We start from the raw sequence: 13,372 nt of genomic DNA, 5'->3' as shown, positions 1-13,372 counted from the left end.
CAATAAAAAAGGGCAAATGAAAATAACGTATATCTGAATCAAGGGTATATGAGAATTCCTTGTATTATTCTGGTAATGTTTCTCTAAGTTTGAAAGTACATCAAAATTTTAAATTACCCAAATAAAGGGCAAGAATATCATGTAGCAAGCTCCCTCTACCAACCTCAACGAAGACCATATACAGCTTAAAAGTTACTAGAAAACTGTAGGTAATTTTAATAAAATCACTTCAAGAATATAGTATGGTTGTAAAACCACTACAATGTGCTCTAAAATAATTTTTCTACTGAGTTAAATAAAGTCATCTGTAAATTCTGTAACAACACATTCATATTCACAAAATCTGACTGAAAAATAAACACAACTTTCCATTTCTAACACAGCATAATTCAAAAGTTCACTCTGAATGGGACTGGGTTTTTGGTTTTATTTTGGTTTTAACGCAAAGCATAATTACACAGTTATTCATAATTTGAGGTGTGTTACTTGTTTATTTAACAAAATACTGCTGCTCTGAAATAAACTTCATTTTCAGAGTGATAGTAATGTTAAAAAAAAAAGACCATGAAAATGCAAGCTACATTTTAAAAAGCTTATAATAATCATTTAAATTCCGATTGTATCTGTAGGTTCACAATTCTCTACTCTTAGATTTTTAAAAAAACACTTTATATATGGTCAATCTAGATCATAATTAAGTGCATCTTAATGAAGTTTCCACTGATGTATGTAGAAATATGATTTACCAATAGCCAAATAGCATCATTTCTTTATCAAAGATAAGTGGTACTATCTAGAAATAAAGACAGTCCTTCAAGAATTTTATTTTCCTAAGTAAAAATACTTCCCAAGAGCGAAAGGCACAATTTCTATTCACATCTAGCACTGTAACCAACCATAAAATCATTACTTATTTTCAACTTAATAACTGATTGACATTTCTCAAACAAGCTGTTTTCAATCCTGATAGTTCTTTATTTTCTTTAATAAATTGCTGTTTGCAGTAGGTGTCCATCATGAGAATAATCAAAGTTAGATAAATGTGACAAAAGACTGACAAAGTGTTTCACACCCTTGAGTGATACCAAGAATGGGAGAAAAGTGTTGCAAAATACGACTACTGCAGTGCTACTTATGGTCTTGCAATAAAACCAACAATGCATCAAGAGCTATCATCTCACATCCAATTTCTTCCCCTCAAGAACAATCTGAATCTCTTTGACATCCAAAGTCTCATAGTTCAGTAAAGCTTCTGCTAGATTCTTGTGCTCTTTTGCATGAGTCTTCAAGATATGTTTTGTTCGCTCATACGAATCCTGAAATACAAAGCAGATATGTAAGAGGCAGAAACCTTAGGAGAAGCAAAAACCCTAAATGAGATAAAAAGCCTTTATGCACCCTAAAAAAACTATAAAATCTATTGACTTCTAGTTATGAAAGATAAATGCATTTAAAACCTTGGTTCCCTAAAGATAACTCTTTCATACTTTCAAATGTTACATTTTTAACCTCAAAGTCTATCATAGAGATAACTGAGGACTACTTAAACAAAAAGCTACTTAAGAAATAAAAGTATACACTGTACTCATCTGCTTTCTAAATAAGGTCTGTGAACACAGAAATCTATTTCTCTTTTCAGTATACGTGCTAAAAGGAAAGGGAGTTTGCTCCTTTTGCCTCTTGAGATTTCACCAATTTACTCAATCTAGAATGGCCAGAAAAGATATAATTTCCATTCTTTTACTTGGTAACACACTCACCTCTCAATACTGTAACACAGTATCATTAGAGGTGATCCCTGACTTCCATACATTTGATTATTTTTTTTGCAACCCACCTTGAACTTTTCATTTAAATCCTTCAACTCTCTTTCCAAAGGTGAGTCTGAATTAAGTTTATCAGCTTATGAATAACGGCAGTAATAACAGTTCATTTTTGGCAGTGTCATATTCGCCTGTACAATGTTTATGCCAATATTTTACTAGCGAATTATATTTTTGTCCTTATAAAATTGGGTGGAAAATGTAAAAGTGAATTTACCAACACCAAGAAGCACAGGTCATATAAACACAATACAATTACTAGACATTTTGAACATAACCATGTCCAAGTAAAATAATCAAATTAAAGAAAATACATAAAATATTAGAAATATATCAGCTAAAGAAGAACTGAATATTTAAATCACAATGTAAATTGTTCTGGGCTTCCGTAGTGGCACAGTGGTTAAGAATCCGCCTGCCAATGCAGGGGACACGGGTTCAAGCCCTGGTCCGGGAAGATCCCACATGCCGCGAAGCAACTAAGCCCGCGCGCCACAACCACTGAAGCCCCGCACCACAGCCACTGAAGCCCGTGCCCTAGAGCCCATGCTCAGCAACAAGAGAAGCCACCGCAATGAAGAGCAGCCCCTGCTCGCTGCAACTAGAGAAAGCCCACATGCAGCAACAAAGACCCAATGCAGCCAAAAATAAAATAAATATATTTATTTTAAAATATATATATATACATATATGTGTGTGTGTGTGTGTATATATATATATATATATATATATATATATATATATAAATTGTTCTTAGCCTATGGCCAGAATAAAATAAAGATCCAGTCTATGATCAGGGGTTCCAGTCTATGTCAAAGATCCAGTCTATGACATATTTAATCACGGCAGCAGCGGTGCACCTATTAACTTTATAGAACAGAGGAACTTTAGTTTTTTTGAAAGCACCCAAATATTTAGGCACATTTTGACTAAATAGATAAATAAACATTTAAAAAAAGATCATTACCGTCAGAAGGATTCTGGTTTCCTGTTCAATAACAGATTGAGTTTCTGGACTCAGTTTCCCTGTATCACTGTAGGTCATAACTCCAAGCTAAAATCAATGAAAAGAAAGAAATCCAACAGAAAAACCTCCAACACTAATGTATGTAACAGAGGAAGTACTATCCTATACATAAGAAAATACATATCATGGGGGCAAGGAAAAAATACAATATAAAAATGCCCTTGAGGGCAAAAAAACTTCATTATTCTTCTGAAAGTATAATACTAAAAAGTGTGAACAAGAGAGAAAATTTTAAATCCTAAGTATCGTTCTGAGTACCTTCTTAGAAAACCTTAGCAGCTATTCTAGTCCAGAAATCCACAATTCACAGAGTACTGGAATTGCTTTATGGAGCCACAGTGATAACGTTGGAACGTGGAGTATGTGGAAAGGGCAAAGTAAGCAAGCTCAACAAGTAGGTCTTCGATGTCATATGAATAAAAAAGCTAAAGAATTTATATTATCATTTGGTTAATTCATGAAGTAATAACTCTTACTGTTTGAGCAGCTGGAATGGAAAGAGTGTGTTACATTTCTCAGAAAATGACATTTAGTTTAGAGTCAGCTTTGTTAAATCCATTTGGAATGAGACAGGGGAAAATCTATCAATTTATAATGAGAATCCTCTCTCACAAAGAGACACTTGGCACATCAAAATTTGATACATGAGGAAGGATTAAAATTAGCCATTACCTTTTCACTCATTCCAAATTTGGTGACCATCTGCTTTGCTATTTGGGTTGCATTATCAAAATCACTGGAAGCACCTAAAATTTTGAAATATACATAAAACTCAAGTTAAAAAAAATCTTTAAACCAACAAACACAATTTGAACCAAAGCTATTCTTTACAGCCAACCTGTTGTAATAAGATCAGCTCCAAATATAAGTTCCTCTGCCACTCTTCCTCCCATACTGACGTCCATCTGAGCAAGAAGCTGAGCTCTAGTTTCGTTCCGTCGATCATTTTCAGGCAACAGGTACACCTAGACAATTGAAAAACAGAAAAAATTCAGACACAGTTTTGAAACACTTACATTAATAACCTGAATTATCATTTGTCTCTCATGACCTTACTTAATACCATGATGCTGAAAGCTCAGCGGCATTTAATAGAGATGGTCATGGTGATTGATTACCAAACCAGCTATGTATAAAATGAGGAAAGCAAAAGTGCAGTTTATAAATAGTAAGTAGTTAATGCTGCAATACAACTGTTTGTCCCTCGTTGCACAAAAATGTTTAAAACGTCTATAGGGACGTCCCTGGTGGTGCAGTGGTTAAGAATCTGCCTGCCAATGCAGGGGGCACGGTTCGAGCCCTGGTCTGGGAAGATCCCACATGCCGCGGAGCAACTCAGCCTGTGCGCCACAACTACTGGGCCCGTGCTCTAGAGCCTACAAGCCACAACCACTGAGCCCATGTATCACAACTACTGAGGCCCGCACACCTAGAGCCTGTGCTCTGCAACAAGAGAAGCCACCACAATGAGAAGCCCACGCACCGCAATGAAGAGCAGCCCCCTCTCGCTTCCACTAGAGAAAGCCCGCGTGCAGCAAAGAAGACCCAACGCAGCCAAAAATAAAATTTAAAACATAAATAAATAAAAATAAACGTCTATGATTAGAAAGATATGAAAATGAAACTTGTACTCAATGAGAAAAAACTTAGAAAAACTATTGAACCAGTCACTATGATACATAATTTCTTTCGAGGGGAAAAGAGCAACTACATATTTAAGAATTATATTTTGCTGTCATTCCTGAATTACATTTCATAATGTAAATATATTATCTGAAATATTAAGGATATCCTTTATTAGCAGGTAAATTTCACAAGTATGTCTGATTTCAAGACAGTTGAGGAAGTTAAAGAAGAAAGTATCAACACACCTAGGAAGTAGCTGAATTTTCTTTTGAAATGTTTTCATCAGCAATTTCCTACATAAGCTCCTGGGGAGCACTGTTTGAAAGAAAAGAAAAACTAAAGATACATGTCCAAGTGTTGGCCCTCGTGGCATGATTGTAGCTTTGTTGATAGGCATAGCATCTTTAGTGTAATATGCAATAATAGCGTGACCAGATTCATGATACGCTGTGATTGTTTTGTTTTTGTTATCAATTTCCACACTTCTACGCTCAGGCCCTAAGAATAAAAATTTGCTTAAGTAAAATACTCCATTAAGAAGGTATATTTAAATGAATGAAGCTCCTTTGTCTCAAAGTCATTCTTAGAGTCATATGATTTAATATCATTAATAAATATTTTAAAAGTTTGAAAGTTTAAAAAATGAGTAGATTCCACTCTACAACACATGTAAACCATAATTTGTCAACTGAAAACCAAACTGTAAAAACTATCATCTTAATCCTTATATCAAAAGGAAAAGCTGTATTCTATTTCTAGAAAATAAACTTCTAATTTAACAGGAATATCATAACTAACCTGTTTTGAAGGCAATTCAAGATTTAAAGTAAAAATTAAATTCTGAAAAACAGTAAAATTAACTATTCTTTTATCAGCAATATCAGACAAGAGGAAAGACATGGGCACTCATGCCCCCCAAAGAGTGTAACATAAGTTATAATATATTTGTTCTGTAACAGGCCAAACTGTGTTGCTCTGTTAGAGTATATATTTGCATGTTTCTATACCTTTCTTTTTTATAAACTTTCTCTCAAAATTAAGAGTTTTTTCTCGGACTTCCCCGGTGGCACAGTGGTTAAGAATCCGCCTGCCAATGCAGGGGACACGGGTTCGAGCTCTGGTCCAAGAAGACTCCACATGCCGCAGAGCAACTAAGCCCATGCGCCACAGCTACTGAGCCTGAGTTCTAGAGCCCATAAGCCACAACTACTGAAGCCCACGCACCTAGAGCCCATGTTCCACGAGAAGCCACCACAATGAGAAGCCCATGCACCGCAATGAAGAGTAGCCCCCGCTCGCCACAACTAGAGAAAGCCCGCATGCAGCAACGAAGACCCAATGCAGCCAATAAATAAATAAATAATTTTTTTAAAAAAAAAAGAGTGAATTACCACCAAACCAAAAATTATCAAGTGGCAATTTTTTAAAAAAAGAATTTTTTCTCTAACATAATGAACAGTATAAGATAGGGAAAAAAAGAAAAAAGAAAACCTACCCATTAGGATTTTATCTTTGGAGAACTCTAGTTCCTTCATGGTTACCACTTCTTTTCCATCAACAGCTGCCTTTAAAGCAGCTTGGTTCACAAGATTCTCCAACTCTGCTCCAGAAAAGCCAACAGTACCTCGAGCTATGATTTCTGGATCAACAGCTATATGCAGACAGGACACAATATTAAAATTTCAGAAGAGCTAATAAAAAGCTCTTCATAAAGAACTCACATTGCAAATGAAAAAAGAAGATAGCCATCATGAGCTGTAATTTTACAAAAGCTTACTTCACTAAATTCTAAGGGGAAAAAGCCAAAACTGCTAGTAAACACACCATTAAAATTGTCATTGGGACAAATCACAAAAGTTCTTATATTTAAATAACTTTGTGATAAACAGAGAAAGGTAGAGTTGCCGGATAACGATTTACAAACCTTTAATTATGGCCTAACCACAAACTGAAAAAGCACATTCATAGACATTTTGTTTTCAGAATTTCATCTTGAAATAACTTTGGACATAAAAGCCCCCCTTATTATCGGAAACATATTTGGTTTTAAGAATTGATTCAGGTATCTTTGAAAATACTGCAGCTTTAATAGCTGCTTTTATTACTCAGGTAGTTCCATAATATTTCCATGTGTTTTGTTTTATAGTCTGCTTCCCCTCTTTTGGCCCCAAAGTGACTATATCATGAGGTACTATGCTCATAATATACAGGTTCTTTTTATATGATTTTATATTTTACATCCATCTAAAGAAACATTTATACATAGATTTCATCAAGTATTATCTAAGTACTCAAAAGAAAACTTTCTTTAGAATCGGGATTCAAAATGACAGAATCTCTGGACACACATTAATTGAGAAATGGTCTTTATGGACAAACAAGAGGAGAGAAAAATAGACATTTAAAGGAATTTGTCTTTTAAGACATCCTGAGTAAGGACCACAAACAGGGTGGATTGATATATTACCATTTTATGGAGATAATGTCTGTATCGTCGAATTAAGACTTACACTGATCAAACTTTATTTTATTGAGATACCACTTCAAGATTTCTGTTCGACCTTTTACATCTGGCCTGGGAACTGTAACCTGCATGTCAAAATGACCAGGACGTATTAAGGTGCTAAAGGGAGAATACAAAAAGAAAATATAAATTAATAAGCTGACTGTGCTGAAGGTCAAGTTAAACAGGACTGACATCCTAAAGAGAAGATGGAAAGACAATGGCAACCAATATTTATTTTGAACATGAATATTCAGATTAGTTCCTTATAAAACGTGGCTCAAAGAACAGTTTCAATAACCAGAAGGCAGAACAAAGGTTCATATAGATAAATGTGTGCATCTAGATAGCATACAACCCTTCAGAGACAAAGACATGCAAGTCAGCCAGTCAAGGAACAAATAATTCTACAGCAATCTATTATGAGAGCTACACATCCATCTTACTGCTATTAAGTACAAAATGTTAAACCAGAGTCTTAGGCAAGAACCAACTATTAGATCAGATGAAAGTATGAATAACTTCTATATAATAAAACCAATAAAAATCTTAAACTATAGTAAATTTTATTCTAAAAATCCTCTCTACCCCCCACCCAAAAGCTTTGTGATGTTTAAGTTGTGAGAAGATTCTTTTAGCAGCTTTACTGAGATACAATTTTCATATCATAGAATTTGAAGTCGAAAACCCAGTGTTGTTTTTTTTTAACATCATTGTTGGAGTATAATTTGCTTTACAATGTTGTGTTATTTTCTGCTGTATAACAAAGTGAATCAGTTATACATATACATATGTCCCCATATCCCCTCCCTCTTGCATCTCCCTCCCTGCCACCCTCCCTATCCCACCCCTCTAGGTGGTCACAAAGCACCGAGCTGATCTCCCTGTGCTGTGCCGCTGCTTCCCACTAGCTATCTATTTTACGTTTGGTAGTGTAACCCAGTGGTTTTTAATATACTCAGAGTTGCCCAACCATCACCACAATCTAATTTTAGAGAATTTTTACCCCCTCCCTCTCTTCTCCAGCTGAAAGGAACCCCAAATCTACTGGCAGTTATTCCCCATTTTCCCTAACCTCTGGCAACCACTAAACTCCTTTCTGTTGCTATGGATCTGCTTATTCTAGACATTTCATATAAAAGCAATCATATAATATGTGATGTTTTGTGATGGGTTTCCTTCACTTAGCACAACATTTTTAAAGTTCATCACTATTCTAGAATATATCACAAAAATTTTAATACTTACTTATCTAATGCCTCTGGGAAGTTTGTGGCTCCTATGATGATAACTCCTTCGTTGGGCTTAAAACTATTATAAAAAAAAAAAGGACCTTTTCATTGAAAATTAAAACAGCACACATGTAGAAATGTTCTATGCAAAACTGTTTATCGTTAATCTTACTAACAGCAAAGAAAAGGGATTGATCTTTTTAATGCCCAAAATGATAAGGCATCTCTAATTGTTTTCTTAAAATGCCAGTGCACTTCAATAAAAGTGTTAATAATAAATCACCAGGTCATCTGTGGTTACACACCTTCATAATAATTTTTCTAGTTAGGAAGAGATGACCTGACACAAGAAGCTTGAGTCCCCGACTAATTTTTGAAAAACATTTTTTCAAGTTTACCAATTCAAATTATTTGCTCCTAGACTTCCAGAATGTCTTATATGACTTTAAGAAACAATTTTTTGATCTACAGCAACACTCAAAATAGGGTCTTATATTTCTTTCGTACATCATAGTAGTACTTAAAAATGCCTTATAATTCCATAATCACATAAACATTCTCTTCTACAATTTAAAACTTGTCTTTTCAGATTAATTTTTGAAAAGGAGTGTTCTTGTAGTCTCTTGGGTTGCTGTTTTACAATTAAATCTTTTCATTAAACTTAAAAATGCTTATTGCTATAATATCCAGGAAATGAATATTTGCACATATTCGTGAAAGAGTATATTTTATATCCTTAAACAAATGTTGCAATATATAATCGAAAAATTGAATCTCATAGTTTTCTTCCCCAGTCTTGTTTATATTTTCAAAAGTTCAGAACTCTGCATAGGTTTGCATCATTTAATTATACCAGGTTAGTATATTTTACAGATATTTATCTTAACATCATATGCTTTTCCTGAATAAGTTTATCTATTACTAATCCAAATGCATTTATCCAAATCTTTCTTCTAAGTCCCCTGGGTGCCTCAAATTTGTTATGCCCCAAACTGAAGACATTGTCCCTGATGCTTTCCTCTTTCCTGACTCTTTGTAAGCTACTCTGTCATCTGTCTTCCCCATCCTAGTAGATAACATCACTGAAATACCAAAGCAGGAAAAATCCTGGACTCCATCCCTCCCTGAAATCACCACATCCTGTTGCTCATCAAGTTCAGTATTTTCTACCTGCTTAGCATTTTTCATTTCCTATTACTTTCTCACTTATAATTTTGAAATGCTCTTTTCTAGTTTTGCTCCCCTGATGTTCATCTTTACGCTGCTGCCCGAGTGACCTTTGTAAAATATATTTGTGAAGATGTAACACCTCTACTTATGTAGTGGATCCCCATCACATGAAGGAGAAAGTTCATGTTCTAGGAGGACACTTGCTTTTTTTGATTTGGCTCTGATCCTCCAGTTTTGTCTCTCCATACCATTCCCGGTAACTGTGTTCTAGTTTTCCACGTGGCTTGTTATGTTTTTTCATGCCTCGTCCTTTTGCTCAGGCTGCCTTTTCTAGAATCCCCTTCACATCCCCGCTCTACACTGTGTGTGTCTTTTAAGACACAGACCTGTCTTTGCAGCATTTCCTGAGCTACCCAGATACAGCTGACTCCTCTTTCCTGTGTGCCCTTCCTGTACTCTGGTCACATCAGTTGTAGAGCTTTTGAATGATACTTTGCTGTTCTTACTTGTTTTCATGTAGCTCTACTTCTCCTGGAATACAGAGCAGAATCGGTCTTCTATTTATATTTCCAGCTTTTCTCCCAGGATAGTGCCTATGATTTGACAGATCCAGTAAATGTTTGTGGTCTTACTGATTGATTGAATGACCAAATGAATGAATATGATGTTTTCTGGAATGAGGTGTTTGTTTTGTTTTGTTTTTATAGGAAGGAGCAACAAATCCAGAAATTGGAGAACAAGAAAATGATACTGATATTGAACGTGCTCCACAGGATCAAACAGATCATAACAATTTGACTTCTTTTTTTTTTTTTTTCTTTTTTTTTTTGCGGTACGCAGGCCTCTCACTGTTATGGCCTCTCCCGTTGCGGAGCACAGGCTCCGGACGCGCAGGCCCAGCGGCCACGGCTCACGGGCCCAGCCGCTCTGCGGCATGTGGGATCTTCCCGTACCAGGGCACGAATCCGTATCCCCTGCATCGGCAGGCGGACCCTCAACCACTGCACCACCAGTGAAGCCCTTTTTTTTTTTTCCATTTCTTTTTAAGTATATTTCTTTTGCTCCGTTTCTTCAGAAGTATCCCAACTACTACCAACTTTTTCTTCCTGAAAATGCCTCAACCCTCTGAAATTCTTTTCTGCTACTTTATTTTATTTAAATATTTGTGGATGGAGATAGACATATATGTATTTAAAATTCATAGTAGTAAATGTTCTCATTAATGTATCTGTGGCTGCATTTTACAGATATGATGTCAGCATTAGGATTAGGAGAAGAGGAAGGTATAGAATCACCTTGGGATTCTGAGGTACTGTCTTCTATTATTATTTTTTTTTTATTTTAAAATATAAGCACTGAATGATGTTAAAACATAAAAGGGGGGGTGCTTTGACTTTACTTTCTCACCTTTGCATTTGCCCATCAAAAGTTTTTCCTTACATTTTTAACCTGTAATTAATTAAATAATTGTGTGCTAAGTATAATAACTACCACATAGTGCACTTTTGTTAATTTGCAAGATTCACCTAATGAAACCAGTGTAGCACAGAGCAAAAACCAAGGCTTAGAAGTCATAAGGAATCAGTTTGGGTTCTGAAGTTAAATTTATCTAAAAACTGAAGCATTATTCCAGGTCAGCCTATGGCCAAATGTATGTTTCTTTTTTCTTTTCTTTTTTTAAAAAATTTTTGTTGGAGTATAGTTGATTTACAGTGTTGTGTTAGTTTCAGATATACAGCAAAGTGAATCAGTTATACATATATCCACTCTTTTTTCGATTCCTTCCCCATATAGGCCATTACAGAGTATTCAGTAGAGTTCTCTGTGCTATACAGGAGGTCCTTATTATTGATCTATTTTATATATAGTAGGGTGTATCTGTCAGTCCCAGTCTCCCAAGCAAATGTATGTTTCTTTGGTACATATGGATGTGTAAAACTCCTAGTGAGGTTCAGAGAGAAACAGGTTGAAATGTAGTTTTTTACCACTTAGACCTGAAAAAGATAGTGCCTGAGACTTGAAAGTATTAGTACATTTGGATTTTCAAATAGATCTGCAAGGAACGTTTCAAGAGAAGCAAAAGAATGGGGAATAATAAGTACGTGGCGTTATAATAACAACAGTTTGGTTTAGCGATGTTTTAATAAGTACACACCAGTTTGGATAAACTAGTGTGCGTTGAGTACCTTTATGGCAGCCATACTTGAAGTAACGTAAATATAAAGTAATGATGAGCTGTTGTAAGGTGACAGCTATGGAAAGAGATAAGAAGGGCCTGATCTGTTAGACATAGGCAGCTGCTGCAGTGATACAGCACTGTGTTTAAAGTCAAAAGACATGGTAGCATCCTGGTTCTGTCACTAGCTGTGGGATCTCGGAAAAACTTGTCTACCCTGGTTGAGCGTCAGTGACGTCCTTCGTAAAAATGGTACTGGTACCCACTTCTCAGGTAGGTGTAGGGAACAGATGTGGTAACAGCTGTGAACACACCTTGTAAACTGTAAAGGGTGCTATAGAAATGTAAGACAAAAATGATCACAGTGGCAATGAGTGACTCACTAAATGCTGGGGCACTTTTTTAAAACCTGAAGGACAATAAAATGACAGTAGTGTTAAGAATAGGAAAATTAGAACGGGCATGTGGATTTCTAGCTTGGGGTATGTTAAGTTTCTATAGACTGTTATCGGAGATCTCCTATATGTATCAAGTGCTTTGGTACTTGAGGTCCTCTCAACATTTTAAATGTTTTGATCTTAAATAAATTCCTGTTATTGAATACCAACTATATACTGGGCAGTTAGACACTGACTGTACCAATTGAGGGGTAAGGCTGTAGTGGTGGGAACATAAAACCAAACAGGAATCCTTTATAAGTCACTGTTAAGTCCTTCATGTAAAGAAAATGGAGAGAGCTTCCCTGGTGGCGCAGTGGTTGAGAGTCCACCTGCCGATGCAGGGGATACAGGTTCGTTCCCCGGTCCGGGAAGATCCCACGTACCGCAGACCGGCTGGGCTCGTGAGCCATGGCCGCTAAGCCTGCGCGTCCAGAGCCTGTGCTCCTCAACGGGAGAGGCCACAACAGTGAGAGACAAAGAAAATGGAGAATGTTACGTTAGACAACATTGAGAGAGTTTGTAGTTAGGATGGGGATGGGAGTGGGAGTGGAATTTAGGTAGTCAGAAAAGATCTGCATGTGAGAAAAGCTACCAAGGGGAGGATGGGAAGGAGCCAGTCACGTCAGGGTCCAGGGGAGGGACATTCTGGACAAAGAGAGCAGCGGATCCCATCATTACACTCTCGCATCTTGGAAGGACCAGGAAACAGGAAGTGGGGTAACTGTCCTTACAATCACTTTTATCATTGTTGTTGTATGTAGAAAATAAAATGTGCATAAGAAAAGCTTGGCACATTTAGATGATTAATAAATAAATGTTCTTATTCTTCCCTTATTAAAGCTTGCTGTACTTTTTTGAAGAGTTGCATAACTATATTTAAATTTTCTCCTATTATTTAAACATAAAAGTTTTTCTTACTACTTCGCTATTTTATTCAACTATTTTTCCTATCAATAAAAATTTTATCAAATAACAGATTCTTATAAGCCCTTGTTTACCTAAATGAAGCAGCTTCTACAGTGTTCTGTTTATGCTCAACATGAAATACTTCATGGTTTCTTTTCATGCCAAGTATATTATTTTAATACTAAAAAATTTCTGTCTTTAGAAATATTTTAAATTTATAGCAAGTGTACTTATTAAAGCATTTATTTAAACACATATTTTAAAAAAATACTCTCTTCGTTTGACAAGGAATGCAAAGTAGAGTTAGGTGTTTTGAAGTTAATTCTTTGCTGAAATGTGCCTGTAAGTCAGGCACATTTTTTGTCTGTGAAAATAATTCCTCTGGCTTTCCATGCTCAGTTTACAGAGTCAGTAGCCAAATGAGGATAAAAGATAGACTTGATCTAGAGAGTGTATATGAAGTTTTCTA

At 35.8% G+C, this 13,372-nt stretch overlaps 1 protein-coding gene and 1 pseudogene across 2 annotated transcripts in view; one reads left to right on the top strand and one right to left on the bottom strand.

Moving 5' to 3' along the window:
• Positions 1–13,372, top strand: part of LOC308611597 (ankyrin repeat domain-containing protein 26-like) — a 159,969-nt pseudogene that overhangs the window by 64,951 nt on the left and 81,646 nt on the right. The window contains exon 23 of the transcript in view: positions 10,629–10,690. The product of the transcript in view is annotated as an ankyrin repeat domain-containing protein 26-like (transcript). The remainder of the gene's footprint in view (positions 1–10,628; positions 10,691–13,372) is intronic.
• Positions 1,038–9,682, bottom strand: LOC308611594 (ATP-dependent zinc metalloprotease YME1L1-like; the record flags this gene model as incomplete). The annotated part of the gene is made up of 8 exons (XM_081260316.1): positions 1,038–1,316; positions 2,791–2,877; positions 3,523–3,596; positions 3,689–3,815; positions 4,823–4,974; positions 5,972–6,127; positions 6,987–7,099; positions 9,630–9,682. 8 exons carry the CDS (start codon positions 9,680–9,682, stop codon positions 1,173–1,175), a joined length of 906 nt encoding a protein of 301 aa, XP_081116442.1. The 3' UTR covers positions 1,038–1,172.

This window comes from Mesoplodon bidens (assembly GCF_964165515.1).
Source record: "Mesoplodon bidens genome assembly, contig: HAP1_SCAFFOLD_129, whole genome shotgun sequence".
Classification (NCBI taxonomy): Eukaryota; Metazoa; Chordata; class Mammalia; order Artiodactyla; family Ziphiidae; genus Mesoplodon; species Mesoplodon bidens.
This window is presented reverse-complemented; position numbering and strand designations above follow the sequence as displayed.